General features: G+C 35.8%; 2 protein-coding genes across 3 annotated transcripts; both read right to left on the bottom strand.

Annotated features, from left to right (window-relative positions):
- Positions 1–2,040: 2,040 nt before the first annotated feature.
- On the bottom strand, positions 2,041–3,771 carry LOC105276750 (zinc finger matrin-type protein 5). Of its 2 annotated transcripts, XM_011334626.3 has the most exons (3): positions 3,307–3,771; positions 2,396–2,533; positions 2,041–2,328 (listed from the first exon to the last, which is right to left on the bottom strand). In XM_011334626.3, exons 1-3 carry the CDS (start codon positions 3,431–3,433, stop codon positions 2,090–2,092), a joined length of 504 nt encoding a protein of 167 aa, XP_011332928.1. In that variant the 5' UTR covers positions 3,434–3,771; the 3' UTR covers positions 2,041–2,089. The 2 variants fall into 2 exon arrangements, with proteins under 2 accessions (XP_011332928.1, XP_011332927.1); XM_011334625.3 differs by lacking the exon at positions 3,307–3,771 and having other exon boundaries at positions 2,396–3,294.
- A 372-nt stretch (positions 3,772–4,143) lies between these two features.
- Positions 4,144–15,422, bottom strand: LOC105276751 (neuromodulin). Its single transcript, XM_011334627.3, has 4 exons — positions 15,199–15,422; positions 9,396–9,632; positions 9,179–9,309; positions 4,144–7,836 (listed from the first exon to the last, which is right to left on the bottom strand). Exons 1-4 carry the CDS (start codon positions 15,275–15,277, stop codon positions 7,687–7,689), a joined length of 597 nt encoding a protein of 198 aa, XP_011332929.1. The 5' UTR covers positions 15,278–15,422; the 3' UTR covers positions 4,144–7,686.
- Positions 15,423–15,696: the final 274 nt, after the last annotated feature.

The following is a 15,696-nucleotide window of genomic DNA, read 5'->3' as shown; positions in this document are numbered from 1 at the left end:
ATAAAGTCCTGTAGAGCGGACTTTCTTTCTATCTTGACTTCATTTGTGGAAAAGGATTTTTTATTCCGCACAAGCAATAAAGAGAATTTTCGAAACTGCAATTACCATCGCTATAGTGAAAAAATAGTTCACTAGCAACTTCAGGATCACCTTGAGGGGAAGCTGGAGTTGCTAGTGAACTATTTTTTCACTATAGCGATGGTATTGCAGTTTCGAAAATTCTCTTTATTGCTTGTGCGGAATAAAAAATCCTTTTCCACAAATGAAGTATAGATAGAAAGAAAGCCCGCTCTACAGGACTTTATATTCAAAACGGCAAAAAGTTAAAAACTTGCATTTGTCTTTTCTAACTTTGTTCCATTTTGAATATAAAGTCCTGTAGAGCGGACTTTCTTTCTATCTATACTTCATTTGTGGAAAAGGATTTTTTATTCCGCACAAGCAATAAAGAGAATTTTCGAAACTGCAATTACCATCGCTATAGTGAAAAAATAGTTCACTAGCAACTTCAGGATCACCTTGAGGGGAAGCTGGAGTTGCTAGTGAACTATTTTTTCACTATAGCGATGGTATTGCAGTTTCGAAAATTCTCTTTATTGCTTGTGCGGAATAAAAAATCCTTTTCCACAAATGAAGTATAGATAGAAAGAAAGCCCGCTCTACAGGACTTTATATTCAAAATGGAAAAAAGTTAAAAACTTGCATTTGTCTTTTCTAACTTTGTTCCATTTTGAATATAAAGTCCTGTAGAGCGGGCTTTCTTTCTATCTATACTTCATTTGTGGAAAAGGATTTTTTATTCCGCACAAGCAATAAAGAGAATTTTCGAAACTGCAATTACCATCGCTATAGTGAAAAAATAGTTCACTAGCAACTCCAGGATCACCTTAAGGGGAAGCTGGAGTTGCTAGTGAACTGTTTTTTCACTATAGCGATGGTAATTGCAGTTTCGAAAATTCTCTTTATTGCTTGTGCAGAATAAAACATCCTTTTCCACAAATGAAGTATAGATAGAAAGAAAGCCCGCTCTACAGGACTTTATATTCAAAATGGCAAAAAGTTAAAAACTTGCATTTGTCTTTTCTAACTTTGTTCCATTTTGAATATAAAGTCCTGTAGAGCGGGCTTTCTTTCTATCTATACTTCATTTGTGGAAAAGGATTTTTTATTCTGCACAAGCAATAAAGAGAATTTTCGAAACTGCAATACCATCGCTATAGTGAAAAAATAGTTCACTAGCAACTCCAGGATCACCTTAAGGGGAAGCTGGAGTTGCTAGTGAACTGTTTTTTCACTATAGCGATGGTAATTGCAGTTTCGAAAATTCTCTTTATTGCTTGTGCAGAATAAAACATCCTTTTCCACAAATGAAGTATAGATGGAAAGAAAGCCCGCTCTACAGGACTTTATATTCAAAATGGCAAAAAGTTAAAAACTTGCATTTGTCTTTTCTAACTTTGTTCCATTTTGAATATAAAGTCCTGTAGAGCGGACTTTCTTTCTATCTATACTTCATTTGTGGAAAAGGATTTTTTATTCCGCACAAGCAATAAAGAGAATTTTCGAAACTGCAATTACCATCGCTATAGTGAAAAAATAGTTCACTAGCAACTTCAGGATCACCTTGAGGGGAAGCTGGAGTTGCTAGTGAACTATTTTTTCACTATAGCGATGGTATTGCAGTTTCGAAAATTCTCTTTATTGCTTGTGCGGAATAAAAAATCCTTTTCCACAAATGAAATATAGATAGAAAGAAAGCCCGCTCTACAGGACTTTATATTCAAAATGGCAAAAAGTTAAAAACTTGCATTTGTCTTTTCTAACTTTTTTCCATTTTGAATATAAAGTCCTGTAGAGCGGACTTTCTTTCTATCTATACTTCATTTGTGGAAAAGGATTTTTTATTCCGCACAAGCAATAAAGAGAATTTTCGAAACTGCAATTACCATCGCTATAGTGAAAAAATAGTTCACTAGCAACTCCAGCTTCCCCTTAACGTTCGAGTCGTGACACAGAGGGATTGAATGATCAACAGAATCGTGGATGTATGTAGGTTTTCATTTTATTTTTCGCGTTTTTTCAACAGACTTTAACCCCATTTGCTAAAATCACTGTCCGCCATTCCCTCCGACGTAACGGGCCGCAAGGATCGCGGTAGATACGGATAATCGGCTAATCTTGATGGTGTACTCGACATCGATGGATAATCGAGTTTCTCGGCGCCGCTCGGATCCATCTCGTTCTCGAAATACTCGTTAATAATGTCTTCCGGATTTGGCCAACCGTCCTTGGGTTGAGTTGTCAGATCTTTGGAGTTCTTTGCTGCAACTGGAACGAAAATTTTATCCACTGAAGATTAACGCGTTTTACGAGTAATAACGATAAGAATGATTACCGAGTCGTTCGAGTTCCCATATCATCGGTGGCGTATAATGTGAAAATCGGCAACCAAGACCGAAAGCGCAGTCGCCGATGGTCATGTAACGTTTACACGGGGTTTTTTCATATTCCTCCTTCAGTATCGTTTCTGGATCTGTGAAGGTATTAAAGCGGGTTCTACAATGAGAATTTAATTTTATAGGTCGTCTAAAGTAAGCAGTAAGAAGTGACCAATCGAAATCGATTATTTCAAAAACTGACCAATGGGAACTCTTACTGCTTACTGCCATTGTTGTAGACGACTCGTCAACGAGAGAATTCGTGAAGGTTCGTACATCAGTAAAGCGGGGTCTACAATAAGAATTTAAGGCATAAGATTTAAAAAATTGACCAATCAAAGTAGATCATTCTCTTTATATTCGATTGTGATTGGTCAATTTCTTAAATCTTACGCCTTAAATTCTTATTGTAGACCCCGCTTTAAGCGGTGTCTACAATGAGATTTTAAGGCGTAAGATTTAAGAAATCGACCAATCAAAGTAGATCATTCTCTTTATATTCGATTGTGATTGGTCAATTTCTTAAATCTTACGCCTTAAATTCTTATTGTAGACCCCGCTTTAAGCGGTGTCTACAATGAGATTTTAAGGCGTAAGATTTAAGAAATCGACCAATCAAAGTAGATCATTCTCTTTATATTCGATTGTGATTGGTCAATTTCTTAAATCTTACGCCTTAAATTCTTATTGTAGACCCCGCTTTAAGCGGTGTCTACAATGAGATTTTAAGGCGTAAGATTTAAGAAATCGACCAATCAAAGTAGATCATTCTCTTTATATTCGATTGTGATTGGTCAACTTCTTAAATCTTACGCCTCAAAATCTCATTGTAGACACCGCTTTAAGGAGAACGAAGACTAAAGATTACCCTTAAACACGTTGTAATGATCCGTCCGGTTTTTCGTGTGCTGTAAACTCGACAGGTGTTTCTTGCGGGCCTCAACATTGTCCTTGAACGATCTGTCACAATAGTCGCAGTAATACGTCTTGCCCATGTGATCAGTGTGCAGAATATCTAACTGTCATTGATAGGAATATCGCGCCGTGGCGCGATTAAATGAACGTACCGTGCGAAGGATGACAGCAAACTAACCAAATAAAGGATGTAAACAATGTGATCAGGCAAACTACAGCTTTGGTGCGACATCTTACGGTAGGAATGTTAACCACACACACAGCTCTTGCTCATAAGATAACACGCATTTTGCGCATGAGATAACACCGAGAGGAACTTTATTTATTTAACAATTGTGCAAGAACTTAAAGAGAAGAAAGAAAAAGATAAATTTTTTATTGAATAATTATATAAATATATTTGCTAGCATTACCCGCGTAAGAAGCGCCCAGCAGCAAAAATCCAAAAAATATCGCAAAGATGTTTAAAAAACGTCTTTATGTCTTTTAGCCATTTTTGCGATGTCTTTTGGATTTTCGTGCTGTCTGGGTAGTCACCTTATACTTATACATCGAATAATTCAGTTAGGTTCTTAACTTTTTATTGAGGCTTCATGTACGATTTAATTATAATGTTTTACAAAGATGTACTAATGATTACGTCGTCGCGTAAAAAGCGAAATAAATTGTTCTCTACTTGTTGTAACGTGACGTTTTACGATATGACGCATATGACGTCATATTATTCAATCGAATCCAGTTCAATTGAGTTTGCAGATGATACTCTGGTATTAAAATTTTTGCGTTCGTACAGTTAGCAGGTATGTATTTTAAACAAACGGATTACATGTCATGCGAGCCGCTCGTTTTAGCGGTATTGCAGCACTTTTTATTACATTCTTACAATATATTTTACCACATTTTTGTCTTGTGCACCACTAAAACTATTCATATGTGACAAAGTAACGTATCGACAAGAATGTCTATTATCCATCGTAACGTTTCTCTCTCTCCATATTGATTCAATACAAATATTCTTCATCCACAATCATCGTGTGCGCTCATCCCGATACAAACAACGTTACTCGAAGATAGATCATTGCCGACCATGTTAAAGCTTCGCTTTAAGTTTCTACAAGCGGCAATTATAGATCACTTATATATATGTATATAAGCAATCCTTATGCGCAATCTTATGTGATTCGAAACAGTATCTATTCACAAATTAAGAATCAGCAATCGTACCGTAGGTAAAAATTGTGACTGTAACTACGGAATGAAAGTCGGAAGTTTATCATTTTTTAATTGGAGATTAAAAAGTGTTACGAGTTATTATTATAAATTCGAAATTGAGCCTTAGATACTAAGAGTTCGGGACATCGGGAATTGTGGACTAAAAATTGAAACTAAAGTATCAGATATTGGGAATTGAGAAATAGAGAGTCTTCGTCTCTTACTGAATCTCTTTGATATTTGCTTGCCGCTAAACAATAGCTGCACAATATCGTATATATGCAATCGATACCAATCGTGCAGAAATATTATATAGGATGGAATGTATATAGTTTTGAAGAACTCGCTCGTTGCAATATTGCCGCAATATGTTTGTACTTGTATCTATTGTATGTATTGATCACTAAATTGCAAAATTTTATCAATGAATGCGTGCAATTAGTGTTCATAACCCGTATAAAGTTGCAGGAAAACGTTTTAGCTTGAAAATTTTACGACAAAATTTTTGCTGCAATCTTCTTATTGAAATCTTGCAATCTTGCATTTCTAAAACGTTTCTGCGATATTGCACTATACATTTGCACAATGCAATATTCTCGCGATGCAATTGAAAATATTTCGTGCTGTATAAAAATCAATGCTAAACGTGCAATATGGCAATGTTACACGATATTGTTTAATAACAGTATATCATTTAACGTTGTTAGCAGCAAATTGGTACAAATATCGGTACAAATCACAAATGTAGAAAAATGAAAATAAGATTCTCTCTATAGAAAAACTTGTGGACGACTATGAGGAAGTAAAAACAATAAAAATTCGCGATATCCTGCTCTATAATATAATAAGAATAAATAAAGTTTGCATTGAAAAGCAAACAACAATCTAACTAGTACAATTGCAAAATTGTTCTCGGTCGCTATCTCGCATTATGCATCTTTATCGTTTACTGATCGTTGCTACGATTATATGCAAAAAGGAATCGGTAACACATACAAGCGAATCTTTTTAGGCCTGGAAAACAATTCCCGCTTCAGCCATCGATAGGCTAATTTGCATACAACATAAAATGTATTAGATAGGCAATAAAATTTACTGTAATTATCCACAATAGGGACAACAATTTCAATCTTTTTGTTACACGAATAAAACCTAAAGCTTGATTATTGGAACAGAATATTAACTTTGGTATACAAAGGTTTTGAGCAAGTAAGCTCATAGAGAGATCATTACTGAAAGGATCTCATTGGACCTTCTTCAGCCTTTTCTGAACAGTCATAAATCCAGTATGTAATACACGCTTTTAATCGATGCAGTAGAATCACGATTTAATGCTTTACTTCTTTGCCCCATTTTCAATGATAGCATTTATCATACGTGCGATTCCTAAACACATAGTTTTAGAGATATCTTTGATACAATAATATCCGAAAAGGATTCGAAAAGATAATTTGCAAGTGAGGCATACAATATCGAAGAATTTATTGAGAAATTCTACAAATTGAGATATAGATATAGTAATTTTTATGTATATTAAAATGTATATGTGGAGATACTGGCTATTTATTGAAGTTTATGGACAAAATGTATATGTATTGTGTGTGTGTGTGTGTGTGTGGATGTGTATGTGTGTAGGTTTATATTGTATTACTCTCCATTAAATACAGATTCTACTGCATTAATAATGCAAAATACAATAAAACGTTTCTTTTCATATTTGCAAAATTATTTGAAGCTTGGAATTCTCTCTTTTTTTTTAGCTTCTTTTACATCTAGATTAAGAAAGATTTCTCTAAATTCACAGTCCCTCTAAATTTAACAGGTTGAATAGCGTAACGATCAAAAGTAGACACAAGCTCTCGCATTTAGATCAATGCGTGTTTTCTTCCACATTTCGATTAAAACATATATTATACATTCAACTTTGTAGAAAGAAAGAAAGAGAAAGAAAGAGCAAAGGGAGAGATTATTAGAAAAATGTAGAAAGTGCAGTCAAAAAACACACTTTGGTCATTCCATTTTCACGATATTCAAGAAATTAGGGACGATTGAAAAACGAAACCGTGCTGCGAACATTTGTGTGTCATGATAAAGAATACCCGTAAAACAGACTTCCGTCATTAATGACTTTGCAATTGGAGCCATCACAGCTATACCGTTTATTTTACATAAATACACGAACTTAAAATTAACATGCACATTGTATATGTTAATACATTAACATGGTACTGGTACATTAATGTAATGCTTCGTTTGTCATGCGCAAATCGTCAAAGTTATGCTGTATCGCGTTTGTCGCGTTTATACCTACCAGATAAAAGGAGTTTTTGCATGCTTGTCTCTGTTATCGTGGATAATTTGTATTCGAAATTATATGTTACCAACATCAACAAATCATATTTTTCTTCTTTTTAGTTTTTTTTATATCCTTATTCTATCCTTCCTTCGTATAATATTTGCACATGATTTCTATTGTATTATCATCTTGAAAAGTTCTTTAAAGCTTGTCAATCTGTCTTTATGTCCATATGAGGCAGTTGTAACTCATAAAAAATGTAGATACACGTCGATAGGATAAGAATAGTTCGAGAATGGTCATATAGCGAATCGTATAAGATGTATTCAAAATCGATCTATAAGGATCGACTGAAGGAACAGTTCTTTTATTTAGTAGCATACTTCTTTACATAATGTGACTTTGTTCCAAAACAATTGTTCGTATATTCGTAAACAATAGAGATATTTTAAGTGTTCCCATTTATATGTCTCAGGGACTGTGTACATTTCATTTGAAAAATCGTCATTCTAGCCAAAGTAGAAAGCGTTTAAATCTTAGTGGTCCCGGGCGAAGGCTGGATTAATTATCAACGTAAAATAAACGGTATTGTTGTTTATAATTTCTGGTCTGTAAAGTGGACTAATAGCCAATATCGTTCAGCTGTTCGTCGCTCGGCTTTTCTCGAGTGCCTCGCCTGTTTACACGCATAATTTACTTAATTCGCGGATGCTACGTTACAAGGTACAAGAAATAGGGAATGGCGTTCAACCTGTTAAGAATGGCACTGGCTGTAATAAGTAGTAATCTATCTCCCAATGGCGTTCCTGCATTTGAGTAAGCGTTTTATTTTTTAGATTCGTCGGCAGTAGTATGGATGTTGACCTCCTGACGGACCTTGTGACCGCGGAAACTCGCTTGAATCTTAGTCGCTGCCTTATGCAAGTCCGGATCGGCCAAGTCGATCCCCTCTAACTCGTGTACAGCATCTTGCATCTGCAGCAGAATTTGAAAAAGAAAGAGACGTAAAACGCAGAGCGCTTTTTAATTCAAGACACTCATTTTCTTGAGTTTTGCGGTAATTTGCCTTCGAAATTCTGAATCTTATCCTTGGGCAGGATGCCTCGCCTATTTATCCAAGTTATCCCCCTTATCGTATACAAGACTTAAGTCTCGTATCGAATCCCGCTGTGCATCAACTAGTCCGTACATAATTAATCGACACGAAAGTAACTGAAACTTTGTAGGGCATACCGGTCTACTGATCTCGGTACGTGCTTTAGTAGCGCTTCGATACTCAGACGATCATCTTCAGCTTGGGAAGTAGCTGTCAGTTACTCGTGCCGAGCATTCGTTGATCAACATAATGTCAAAGGGTCTAACAATAGCTTTCTCTCACGAACCGCAGCGCAGGAATGATCGATCACAGTGACCTTGCGCATCAAAACCTGTCGTTACGTCGCTTCATCGATCGAATCGACGCTACCGTATCGGATTAGAAAAAAAATTACTTTGATTAGCAACAATGCAGTCATTTATCCTTTTTTAATGTAATGCTTAATGAACTACGCATGCGATCGCAAAGAATGCGACATCATAAGAAGTTTGCCGAAGTATAACTAATTCATATTAGATTTTTTCATCACATTATTATAGAAAATAAAACATATGTTTATTTTTCATCGGTAAAACAGTTTATTAACAAAACCATTTTTCTTGCGATATTTAGACGGCGTTGTAACGAGCAAATTATAACGAGGGTTACTGTCCTACTAAGAATATTTTACTTTTTGTCATGATTAATTATATGCCATTCTATGTATATTTAATCATTTAAAGATCGACAAGATGACAATCTGTCTTATAAAGTCTTTTTATAATAGAAAATTACTCCTGGCTAAGCAAAACTAATTAATTTAAATTGTAAGTATTGTACAAAAACGTCGAATCGTCTATATCGAGTCGTTCTTGTCGTCTTTTAGGATGCTTTTATCTCTTTTATAATATACACGTATAATTCTAAACATACATACATTAAATATTTTATTGAAGCGAATTTGTATGTCAAATCATTCAGTTAAAAATAGAAGTTAATTACACATCAATTATGGAAAGCGAAGACTAATTTAGCATAGCATTATCTTGACGTATAGACGTATCAGATTAAATGTAAAAGTTTCCACAAGGCCGACAGTTTGCATTAAATAGTTCTCTATTTAAGGAAGGCGGATAGGATACTGAGTAGAAAAGATTATCCAATCCACTGTCCAAAACCGTCTTTGATCAATAGATAAAGCAAGTCTATGTACATCCGATCATAAATTAAAAAGCGACTTACCTTCTCTTCCATCTTAGCAGTCGCGCTCTCAACCGTATTCATCGCCGATTTGACGGCAGCGGCGGCCTGATCCTTTCTCGACATGTGGCTCCGGAAAGTTGCTTGTATCTTCGCCGCTGCGTCGCAAAGCTCTGTTACAAAGCGCATCGTACAAATTTATTTCTTATCTCACGATCATGTGAACTTTGAACCGATTTCGGAACGTACGGCCGCTCACCTTGATTATCGGCAGGGAATTCCTCTTGCAATTGTTCCTTCGTAGGCTCTGAGGATGCTTCCTCGCTCCTCGTCTGATCCGGCACTCTTAGACTTTTCCTAACGTTATGTCCGCGAAAAGCCGCTTGTATCTTCGTTGCTGCTGCCTTTTTCTCCTTCTCTTCCTCTTCGTCTTTCTCGTTCTCCTTGTCTGAGGACTCCGCTTTCGCTGTATCGCCTTCCGCTGCCTTCGAGATATCTTCAAGCAAAAGTAACAAGAATAATTACGCTTCTAGTTCGCTTTTCCATAAAACAAATACCTGCACGAGTTGGAGTTGTTGCAGTTGACAGCAAAAGTTTCCTCAACAAGTTGCAAGGATATAAAGAAAAACTATCGATTCTAAGGGGTAAACTACAGTAGCGTAAATTATTTGACGTGGGACATAATATTGTCAACAATTGGCCTCCGATATCCGATCGGTCTTCCCTAAAAGGAGAGCAACTCCACCCGGAAATTCCGTAACTGACTGGAGAAAGGGCGCGGCTTCTGATACATCGCGTGTATTAGAAATGGCCGCCGTGTTAGCGGCTTCACAGTTCACCTATATTTATTCCGAACATTTCACCTTCCACAAACACGTTCAGCGCGACAAGTATCGATTAGCGTTTCTATTTTCGCGCTGCATGTTCGAGATTACGCGGCGCCTAATATACATTTTTAATATTCCACGTCCCGATGGGATGGTGCTGCAAACGCCAATCGATTCTTCCAATCTTTCTGATCAAATTAAACCTTCGTGTCCCCAATCGACCGACGTGCCACCGACGTGTCATTTCGACGCGACACGATTCTTTCCTTCGGCGTTATAAAAAAACCGATCAGTGCTCGGTGCTATAAAAAACGCGATCAGCGTTCCCATCATCGTACTATCTTATTTTTCCGACGGAAGAACAGTCATTATGGGGATTTATTCTCTAATCTCGGATCTCTTATAACAGGACAACTTCCCAGATCCCATTAAATGCTCTCAGGGATCTAGCTCAATTATCTTCGATATCCTTGAATCTTCAGAAACAGGATAACGTATCCTCATTGATCTGTTTTACCTGCATATTATTAACTGATTAAGATTCTTTGAGGTCTCAAACAAATATAAAAATTGAGCGTAAAGTGCGACAATGAGGTGCGAAAACTGAATTTTTTCTTAAAATAATGGAGCCCACTTCAGCTATTGAGCGCTTTTCCGCGACACCGTTTCCCTAGGTTGGTTGCCACTTGATGAAAGAGGAAATTCAAGGAGTACACTTTTGCGACGAGCCATGAATTCTTCCCTAGTTATGCACTTCTCGGTTGTCTACGTGCAAAGCTGGGTGAATCGACCGTGCAAGTTTGCGGTAATTTTATCGATGTTTATGTTCACGCACTATAAAGCTTCCGAAGAAAATATAAAATATATGAGGAAAGAAAAAGTTGCGCGCGTTTTATATGTAAAATGCGTATTAAATTTCTTCTGTTAAAAGCTGAAACATTTGTCTGAGAATTAATTGCTATCGCAATTTCATCTTTCCTTCGTTCCCGTCTCAGCGTTTTTACAATTGCATTGTTTTTTTAAATGTCCGGTATCTTTATTTCTTTTCTGATATCACGCAAGGACCTTCTGCCATTGTTACCCGACCAACTTTTAAAAAAAGAATTAAATTTCTCATTAAAGAAACCTTGTTTTCGTTATCGAAAAAAAAGTTATAAAGACAGAAACCTAAATAGATCAATCTCATTTTGTTATTAAAAGCTATACAGGAAATCTTCGCTATATTATGAACTGCTTTTACTTCAGAAAGGTGTTGTATTAGCTTCTGCCTTTCAGAAAATAATTGATCATAATTGTTCAAAAATCGTAAGAATAATTCCTGCTTGGCTAACTTTCAACAGCTAATGCATAAATATCTTGCAATTGCAGTTCATTCTCCGAATGAAAACTATAAAAAGTACCGCAATCCTAAATTATTTCTACTAATTAATAAAATAACATCAATCAATCTTGAAAAATTCCACTTGGATAACTTTCGCTGTTGCATAACGTGCAAGGCGATTTAATAGATTATGGTGTCGCTATAAGAGCGCAACAAATCCGTATTTGTCAAAAAGGCCTGCAAATCTTGAGATTAACTCGATGGAGGCGGTACACATTCGCAGAAAATTTATTTCGCGCATTTATCTGTACAGTTTACGCCTGCCAGCGTTTCCAAAATAACTGTCGATAGTGAACAGCTGATTTCAAATCGCTCTAGGGCTTCCAAGCGTGTGCAACTACTTCTGCCTCTTATCGCCAACGATCTCCTTTTACTTGACCTGGCGGTCATGGGGCGTTCGATACTACTCGGATGTGCAGACAAGAAGCAAGGAAGAGGATCGCGTCGCGCCTCGCAATCGCATCGTTCACCATCGTCCGAGCCTACGCTCAATACGCGATATTAGCGGCGTGAACGCGATTTGCGTGCACGGGACAATATCACTTCGGCAATCCTGATTCACCCCTTTCGCCTCTTTAACCCCGTTTTTTCTCTTCCCGACACACATGCACGCGAAGATCGTTGCATCGTAGAGGCGACCCTCGCCCTCGCCTCGACTCACCTGCGTCGAAGCGCGTCGTCGCTAGCTCGGTTGCTCGTTCACTCGCTATTCTCACCCGCACATCCACACGCGGCTCGGTCTGACGTGCGACTGACTGTTCCCGGGCACCGATGACCCCGTTTATAACAGCGGCCGATCACGGCCCTGCCGCGCCGTTCGTTCGCAGTCGCAGTTTTCGATTCTCGCCTCGTCTCGTAGCGAGACTCGTCGCGAGACAGGGCCGTCGTAAGTGTCATTCATCCCTCTGCGCTTCAAACTTTTCAGCGATTTTTTTACCTATCCTCTCTAACTGATTTAATTGATTACCTTCATTTGTTACCGAAGTATGAGTTCTCATTAAATTCTTAATTTATGTAGTAAAAACGCTAAAACCATCAGATGTTTAATCGAGTTCAATCGATTGTCGAAAATAAAAAAGAAAATTAATTGTTTTGCCTTTTCCTCATTTTCAATTATTGAAGATGGTCCAAAGAAATATTTAACAATTTTTATATTTTTAACGTTAAAAATTACGCATGCACATACGATCGATAAACGCATTTATGTTTATTATATTTATATAATTATATTTAAGTTTCTTTTTTCTTGATTTTGCTTTTATTATTATATTACTATACAAAAATTTTATATCACGGAATCTCTATCGTACTTGCTATTAATTTGTTTATTTTTGGAAAATTGCATTGTTTCGTAAATGCAACATCGTCAAGCTATTCACATTAGCAACGTTTCAACTTTGTTGGAACCATTATTCTCTGACTTGTCTCTTCCAACAAACATCAGAGAAGTTTCGTTATGTTTACTGGACACTTTATGTACAGCAGGGATAGGTACTGTCACAACACCTAAGTCGTTAAGAAGCCAGTGATGGCACTAAATAGTATTCAAGAAATAATTAGCACACATAACAGTTTATAATACAGTTTATTGTAAACTCTTTCTATTGAAATTGTTTAAATGAATGACAATTGTGCTGCATTATATGTAATTTATATTTTTAGTTTTTAATTATATGTATAAAAAGCTATTTATTTTTATTAATTAACTACTCGTTAACTTTAACTGCTTGTATTATTTACGTCCCAAATGCAAATACTACACAACCAGAGCTGATCGTTCGATCTATATCCAACTTTTGCTAACAAGAACATTTACGTAGTTTACGCTGCTAGTTATTGTACATAGTCTGCTCTTCTCTCTATAATCTTCTATAGATACTTTTATCACTGTACGTCTTACTTCGCTACATCTTTCTAGTGAGAGAATAGAGAAAGTCATTATCATCTTGAAATGCGTGCACTCATATTTGTAAGATTTATTCATTTATTTATCATCGTATGGTAGACTTCCTCTTCAATGATCCTCATCACACACAAAACGTAAAACTAGGATATTATGCAGCAATGTCGGTACTGCTGAAATCCAACATTTCACGTGCGGAAATTCGTCGAAACTCCGAAAGTAATTGATTCGGCTTCAAGCAAGGAGTTTAGCCGCGTATGGATTTTTACTGCAGCCAGTAAAGCAGAACGTGCCACAATTTAGTCATATTTATACGATTGCATCAATTCACGATAAGTCGTTAATTATAAATTAATATTTTGTACGCAACGTACGAATTGTAAGATATTATTTTGTCAAAGAAAGATGAGATATGGTACATAGGAATAGATATAGTTTATAATAGTTTTGATCAAGGCGATTCTGCCAAATGAATTTCTTAAATGTACGATAACTAAATATACAATTTATTGTTTATTTCCTTGTTATTGCTGTTACAAATTGTTTTCTGCAATATAATCAATTACTATTTGCAAGACGTAACTATTGTTTGTTACTATTCTATTCTCTACTACACATACAATATATACAATATTTTCTCTAGCATACGCACAATACCGAATTTCATATCCTTGCACATTCTGTATAATTGGAAGGACAAAACCTTGACATACATTACGCGATTAGTACTTCCATCGATATTGCGATTCATCCTCTTAGACCTCACACAGCGTCCCATTTTTCGCTAGTCAAGATACTAATGCTTATTATTAGTATACTGTGTCATTACTAACAACTATATTATCACAAGTTACAGGAAATCGTTATCTATACACTATAGAATATAATAAACACAGAAAGTATGACTGCTATAATGTGCAACATGTTAATAAGCGCTTATAAAAAAGATCTTTCATAATATTAATTTTGTGTATAATAAAAAAAGACCGAAATGTTTGAGATTGAACTTATTTAATTTATTGGCTTGTATAATAAATAATTTTGGATTTTTCGGATAAAAACGAGATTTATCAAATTTAATAAATTTTCTGAACGCAATACAATAGTTTTGATATCTTCAATGTCTCTGTTATCTCTTGAATTGTTTGGATTGATTATTTTGGTTATTTTAGTTTAATGTTTTGATTTGAAAAATATATTGAAAACTCTGCAATTATTACCAATCCAATATTAATATAAAATATAAATATTTCATTGTATCTCTGCAAAATATTAAGAAATATTTACGTAGATTCAAAGAATTTGTTCTATGCATATTTGATTAAAAGCTAAAAGAATTATCGATGCCTAAAGAAACCTAGATATCCTAGAATTTCTGCACAATTACAAACTTTTAACAATTCGATTGTAACAAGCAGTAGACCGCAGCTAATCACACAAACAAGGTTCTACTTTCTTTAATAAACCTTAATAACTTTAATAGTACAGAAAATATAACTAAATGTTAGAAATGTTCAATATTCGTCACTGTACATTATATTCATTATGTAGAAAATATAATAGTTCTGCCGACCCTACTGATTGTACTGATATTATTAAAGCGTGCGCGCAATCAGTTCGAAAGATCTAACAAAGTGAACAGAGGTACATTTATCACACTGAAACAAAGCAGTCTCTATCATTGTCAAGCCAAGATAAACAACATCGAAGTTCTGTATTCGCAATAGAGATTAAAACTTGTAACCGGGGGAGGAGGGTGTAAAGCAATATAAAGCTTTCATCATTCGATGTAATCATCGCAAAAATATAAATAAAAATATAAAATATATCATGCAAATATGATAACAAAAATATGTACAGGGAATGAGATTCCGTTCATTGCATGACTCGAATAATAATCGCCAATGCTGCTCGCGTAATTAACATACATATTAAAAGGATGTTCGCTCACCCCCGTTCTTGACGGAGTCACCCTCCTTCGCCTCGTCCACCGCTGGCTGGACACTCTCCTTACTAGTGTTGCATCCCATGTCTCTGTTTTGTTGTTCTTCCCTGAGCCTTTTTTATATCAAAGAACACTGTATTGTCAAAGAGCGGCCTAATGCAATTTTCTCATTTGTTAATGATGTTTCGCGTTATATAAATAAAAGCAGTATCAAATAACTTTTCTCAATAGGACAATAGTCTCGTAGCAAGTATAATAATTCTATTTCCTCGAGAGGCTGAGTAAATGCATAAATTTTCTTCGCGTCACTTCGGTTTCTTTTATCTCCTCATCATCTCTCTCTATTTATTCTTTTCTTTATCTGTTCCACTTTCCGCCTTTCCACGCTTCTATTATCTCTCTATTATCTTTCACTTATCAAAAATCCTATATAAAACATTTGCTCTTTTGTCTTCTTTTAAACAATTATCGTCGCTGTTTTCTTCATGATGAAATACTTCTCCT

This window comes from Ooceraea biroi, chromosome 6 (genome assembly GCF_003672135.1).
Source record: "Ooceraea biroi isolate clonal line C1 chromosome 6, Obir_v5.4, whole genome shotgun sequence".
Classification (NCBI taxonomy): domain Eukaryota; kingdom Metazoa; phylum Arthropoda; class Insecta; order Hymenoptera; family Formicidae; genus Ooceraea; species Ooceraea biroi.
This window is presented reverse-complemented; position numbering and strand designations above follow the sequence as displayed.

What these genes read in the sequence shown, in the direction of transcription:
- LOC105276750 (XM_011334625.3), bottom strand. Translation starts at nt 2,669, where the DNA reads ATGGCAGTAAGCAGTAAGAGTTCCCATTGGTCAGTTTTTGAAATAATC. An exon ending in ATGGGAACTCGAACGACTCG is followed by an intron (nt 2,329 to 2,395) that starts GTAATCATTCTT and finishes TTTTCGTTCCAG; the next exon opens with TTGCAGCAAAGAACTCCAAA.
- LOC105276751 (XM_011334627.3), bottom strand. Translation starts at nt 15,277, where the DNA reads ATGGGATGCAACACTAGTAAGGAGAGTGTCCAGCCAGCGGTGGACGAG. An exon ending in TGACTCCGTCAAGAACGGGG is followed by an intron (nt 9,633 to 15,198) that starts GTGAGCGAACAT and finishes TTTTGCTTGAAG; the next exon opens with ATATCTCGAAGGCAGCGGAA. An exon ending in ATTCCCTGCCGATAATCAAG is followed by an intron (nt 9,310 to 9,395) that starts GTGAGCGGCCGT and finishes GCTTTGTAACAG; the next exon opens with AGCTTTGCGACGCAGCGGCG.